This window comes from Artemia franciscana, chromosome 17 (assembly GCF_032884065.1).
Source record: "Artemia franciscana chromosome 17, ASM3288406v1, whole genome shotgun sequence".
Taxonomy (NCBI): Eukaryota; Metazoa; Arthropoda; class Branchiopoda; order Anostraca; family Artemiidae; genus Artemia; species Artemia franciscana.
Genome location: NC_088879.1, coordinates 44,999,268 through 45,005,296, shown reverse-complemented (window position 1 = coordinate 45,005,296; position 6,029 = coordinate 44,999,268). Strand labels below are relative to the sequence as shown.

General features: G+C 36.7%; 1 protein-coding gene across 1 annotated transcript; it reads right to left on the bottom strand.

Annotated features, from left to right (window-relative positions):
* Window positions 1–2,684: 2,684 nt before the first annotated feature.
* LOC136037599 (ATP-dependent DNA helicase PIF1-like) lies at window positions 2,685–4,386 on the bottom strand (the record flags this gene model as incomplete). The annotated part of the gene is made up of 2 exons (XM_065720322.1): window positions 2,685–3,747; window positions 3,818–4,386. Coding segments are annotated over 2 exons (1,632 nt in total), but the record flags the coding sequence as incomplete, so codon positions are not given.
* Between the last annotated feature and the right edge of the window lie 1,643 nt (window positions 4,387–6,029).

Sequence of the window (6,029 nt, the reverse complement as noted above, 5' to 3'; positions counted from 1 at the left end):
ACTGTCCGAAATAGCATATGACTCATTTCAATGTCAATTGGCTCATATTTGCAGAGATCTCGATGACATTTCAATTCAATTTGGGGATTTTTGTCTGCCTTTCGAAACTAACTTTCGACAGTAGAATGTATTTCGATCGTCCCTCTCTAAATTTTTTTTATTCAAATCCTTTATCATATACCTTTTACAAATATCGATGAGAATTTTAATTTGTTAGTATTTCAGTCTTCATCATCAAATTTGGTAGAAAATTGTGTTTTTAAATCCTTCAGCTAACCTTTTGTGAAAAGGAGGTACAAAATTTGGAAAGCTATTCTCAGTATTATTATCTTGCTGGTTTTGTGTTGTTGTCTCGCACAAGCATCTATTACCAACTTTTACAGCTTTATTATTACTATAGTAAAACAAATTTCCTCTATCTTCCTCATCAGTTGGAATTGTAGCTTAAAGGTCACCAGTGTGACCACTTCTCAAACAATGGTTGACATCAAAGATTTTATACACATACTCGAGATGATAAGCTTCATTATGCACAAAGTGTTCAATTGCATTTCCCATTGCAAGGGTAAATTCTTCAACATCAGAGAAAAAATCTGCTCTTGGTAGATTCTCCAAGATTTTAGAACACTGCTATTGAATGTTTACATGTAGCTTTACTAAAGAGTTCGAAGCTATGCTAATGACTACTTTAGTCTTTGCAAGCAGTAGCTTAATTTCAATGGTTGAAAACGTTCTTTCATTTTTTTGCACATATCAAAGTTAGTATTTAAATTTTCTAAATGTGACTTCATATTTGCTACAGTCCTGGACCTATATGCCCACCTTTGTCAATAATTTCTTACAAATAAACTGGATTGCATGTTATTAGCCAGATATGAATTGTGCGTGGACTGGCTTATGAAGCAGAACGTATAAAAAGACTTGGCGCTGGTTTGTGCTCCGTTCTGACTTTTCTTTATCATTTTTGAAGGATAACTTTTCACTTTCTTTTATGTAGATCTCATTGCAAGCTTAGGCAGAGTTGAGCTATATGATAATGTTTCGTCATTGTTTTTCGTCGACCTGCGGCTTCTATAAAAATTCTTATAGAATTTGATGATTATTTTTATGTTTTCCTCCTCTGTTCCTTACTAGAAAAGTCAGTCCCTCTTTGTGTTTTCAATAAATTGTAAACAGTAACCTTTTCAATGTGATTCCTTTGATACAAATCATCTCTCCTGTATTTTGTTCTTGGTTTCCAAGAGACTTATTTGATGTAATTTTGACGACACTCTTCATTATCTATGGATGATATTTCTCTGGATTGATATAGACTTGATGGCCTTCAGGCGATAAGTTGTCATTTTTATATTTATCCTTCACACGTTGTGATGCTAACTTGATCTTCTTCAGGCGATAAGTCTCTTCTTTTTTGCAATTATCCTTCACACTTTCCGATGCTAGCTTGATACTGCTCAGGTGATAAGTTTCATCATTTTTATATTAGTCCTTCACATGCTCTGATGATAAATTGATAAAATTCTGGTGATTGAGGAATTTCCAAGGAAACCAAACACGCTGAAAAATTTCTCTAAAAATTACCCCAGAATATCTCCACTTGCAAAATTGAATAGACAAAGTACATTGGTGAAAAAAAAATACATTATGCAAACTTCGCGCTTTACTTAGGCAGCGCTATTGCGCTACCTGTGATATATATTTTAATCGGGGGTGTTAATAAGATTTAATTGAAAAATTTTTACGATTTGTTTTTAAAGAAATGTAAAGGGCCATGTTAAAACTTGTGTGTGTTTATGTGTTTATTAGTTTGATTATATTCTATTCTTTCTATACTACTGATAAAATGTAATAATTTATTATGCTTTAATATTTAGTCGACTGTTCAACATTAATACATAAACTAGACCTCCGTTGCCTGTGCAACGGGAAGTGTTGCAGCAACTGTGCCCTGTTCCTTAGGGCACAGTTGCGGAGCAACACGTGCAACTGTGCCCTACGGGACACAGTTGCGGAGCAACAGTCTCCATTATGTCCTTCAGAGGACATTTTTCTAATGCGGCTTTGATTGTTATCTTGAAGCATCTTTGATATGGTTTTATTTCGAGCTTCTACTAAACTGAGTTTGGTAAAATGTTTAGCTGGTCCAGAAATAAACGAGAATAACACAATAACACAGTTGACAATTCTGAATATTTATAGGATGGATAATTACAATTTCAAGATAAACCAAAATTTCTTTAAATAATTGAAACTAGAAATCAAATTTAACTTTTAGAATTTGTCCTGTACAACAGAATAATACGATACAAATAATACGATGCAAACCACAGTTTGCACTACATAAATAATGACAACCAAGAAACTAAAATAAGAAAAAGTTCAAATATCAAATACAGCAAAACTTAAATTGTGGTAACTGAAATATGTGACTTTAACACCACACTTAGACACATCGCTATCCGTATACACATGGTCGATGATTGTTCCATTCTTTGTGGTTGACTGTCTGATCAACTGTTGATACCCTAAATGCTGAAAAGCCGAAACTATGTTTCCTTTCGCTGCATCAACGTTAAAGTCACCTGCTACGATGACTTTTACAATCAAGTTTTTCTTTCAAGTCCACAATATGTCCAACTTTATTTTGTAAAACAGATTCCGATGTACTCGGTGGTTTGTACATGTTAACAATCAATATGTTTTTTTTTAAGAGTTTTCTTAAACTGACAGACCACTACATGACAGTCATACTGAATTGTCGTTCTGTCTTCAGTAAAAAGTACATCGAAATCAGAATTCTTGAACAGTGACAACAAACCTCGATTTTTGGAAAACGAACTAGAGGTTCTGTACACTGTATAACTTTCCATCCAAATGTGATCTGACAGAGTGTCGAATGTTTCCTGAAGCAAAATAATTGACTTGTCAAAACCATTGATCTTTTGGAGATCTTCAAAATGGGCGCTGACCGACTGTATGTTCAACTGGTGCAGCAGAAACTGGCTGTCGGAGATTTCAAGATTCGATAGTGTACTGAACTGACCCATCGGAAATGTTGTCATGTTCTCCAATATATCTTGTACAGCGGTATCAGAATACATTGCACTTTCATCAAAATCTTTCAGAAAGAGACCATTTAGGGTTTTTACTCTGCTTAATGCAACATAAGCCATACCCGGTCTAAACATATTATGTAATGACACAACAGCCCTTTCAAATGTTTGACCTTGAACCTTGTGAATGGTAACTGCCCAGCATAGAGTGATGGGAAACTGCAGTCTTTCCGTCAATGGTTTTTGCTTAATTACTTCCTTTTTCACTACGATCGGTGTGTCTTTCGAAATGTGATGGAGTCGAGAATCTTTTCGTGCCTTTCTCCCAGTATCTGGTTCATCAAAGTGAATGAAAATCGTTTCAGATGTGTTTCTGATTTCATCAACCTGAATTTGGGTTACTGTTCCCAATGCTCCATTCACCAATCCATCTGTAACGTCCAAATTCGATGTTAGCATGACTCTAGCTCCAATTTTAACTTGTACCAACGGTAACAAAGCTGACTTGACTGATGACAGTGGTTTCGACAAGAAAAATGTTTTCCCCCGTTGAACTTGGGTGTCTTTGGCTTCAAGATTGACCACTGGTCCTGCAAGCGTAGTTAACATGGCTGTGTTATGATCGTATACAGTTTTTAAGTTTGCGAAAATGTGAATAACCTCAGTTGGTTCTGGAAGGGTTTCCGAAATTATTCTAGAGCGTAGTAGAGCTTCTAAGGTTTGCGGTAACCGTTTTTTCGCAACTTCCGTGTAGCATTCAATACAGTAATAAATGGTAGGTCATCTGTTGACGAACAATTTTAGTGAGACTGTATTTTTGGAAGAAAGTAAAAAGTTCAGCTGGCAATGCTGCATGGTCGATTTTAAATAACGGTGGCCCAAAAACAGGGGGTAACTGGAACAGATCTCCAACTACAAGGACCGATATTCCACCAAAAGGTTGAAATGCCTTGGACTGATACAGTTGCGTTAACCGACCATGGACATACAGAAGTAACGTTTTACTTATCATTGAAATTTCATCAATGATAAGTATTTTCAAGTTCCTGAATCTACTACGCAAGGTGTTCAATGCTTTTTCTGGAATAGGTTGATACGGTAATCGAAGCGAAGTAGGAAGACTGAATGCAGCATGAAGAGTTTGTCCTCTGATATTATAGGCAGCAGTACCAGTGAAAGATGTCAAGAGCACATATGGTGTTGAAATGTCTTCTTGAAGGGAAGCAAGAATGTCTGTTGCTTTTCCAGCTATACAGTTGATAAGTAAAGATTTTCCTGTACCTGCTGCACCTTCGATATATACGTAGAAAGGTTGTTGTGGCGTTGCAGTATGTTGGGAAATAGCCCATTACATAACAAAATTCAAAGCACAAGTCTGCTGTTCATTCAGTTTTCGATAACTTTCTAGCGATACAGGTTTTGGCTTAAAGTGTTCTGCTGTCACGATTTGTGAAGAGTGTGGTCTTTTTGATGAAAGAGGTTCTGGAACTTCGTTCAGAACAGCTGTTGGATCCATGTCAAGTTCTGTGATGGAAATAGCTTCTTCGTCTACTTCACTTTCAACCTGTATGTTCGGAGCTATCGAAGACCATCCTTCTAATTCTGCTTCGAAGTTGAACAAATTTAACATTTCTTCCAAGTCTTCTTCGATGAATTCGTATTTTTTTTTATTTTCTTGGCACACTGAAGATACAAGTTTCTTTTCGCCGCCGACAAGTATTTCTCCAGACTGTACGTACTCGACATACGATTCAACTGCAGATGGTTTGATTTCGTAAGTAACGTGTGGTAAATACAAACGTAGCAGCGATTCGAGATATCTTTCTGGTTCAGAATGTTTGACATTTGGATACTCAATAATAGCTTGAGTTTTTGAACGCTTTTTAAATGCACCAAGATTGTTTTTCAATAGTATCACACCTTTTTCCGACTTCCGAGATTCTGGTACTTTGTAATACCAGGAAGCGAAATCTGCTAGACAGTAATCGTGCAAATCTTCTGGTCTCGAAAGGTAATAATCGATTATATTCGAAGCGAAGATAGAATCATTTTCGGACAAATTCTGTAGCGTACTGAGTGGCTTTGTGATACGATTACCCAAAGGGTCCACTGGTAGATACACTACTGTTGTCGAAGTCTCAATTAAGGGGAAACCGCAGGCCCTTGTAATGGCCTCCATGACAGAGATTTCTCTGTTCGTCAAATACGCATTTCCTAGTTTTCTTAGTTCTGCTATCGGTTCAACATTCCCTTGTCTAGCTTCTTTTTTGGCTTCTTCGACAATACGCATAACTGAGCGCTCTCCTTTGCTGACGTAGCCTATAAGATAGTATATCAAGCTTTCAATTGACAAGACTAACTGTACGTCACAGTTTCCGTTCCAAAGGAGCAGCAAAATTTTGTTATAGTTATTTATCCATATTTCCTGCGGAGACCGTTTCAAGAATACTTGATCTTTCTTGTTTGTGCATTTTAGAAACAGTTCAAGATCAGAGTCAAATCAAATTTCTGTAGAAGTTCTTCAGTTGATATAGCAGAATCTATATCTTCGAGTGCTGTTTTTAAGTTTCTTACTTTTTTTCCCAAATTGTTCAATGTTTCTTGAGGTACTTGTTTGCACGAAATTTTGTTTCCTGTCATGAACACATTTTCCGAAGGTGGGTGCGGGAAACCAAATCTGCAAGTCTTCCCTGTCTTTCTACACGTTTTTGAATGACCCTTACTGTGACGTTGTACTTCTAGCACAGTTTGATAAAGAGGATCATCGTTTGATGGTAATTCGCACGTTACATATGCACCAGCAATTTTCTCCATTTCGTCTGTAGACAAAGCTTCACAATTTCCGAGTTCTGACCAATAAAGGCAGTGTCGATGCGGCCATCCTCGTGATTGAAATTCGATCCTGGATACGTACACCTTGATTTTTCCAAGAGATTCAACGTTTGAGAGAATTACTTCTCTCTGAAAATTTTCAAA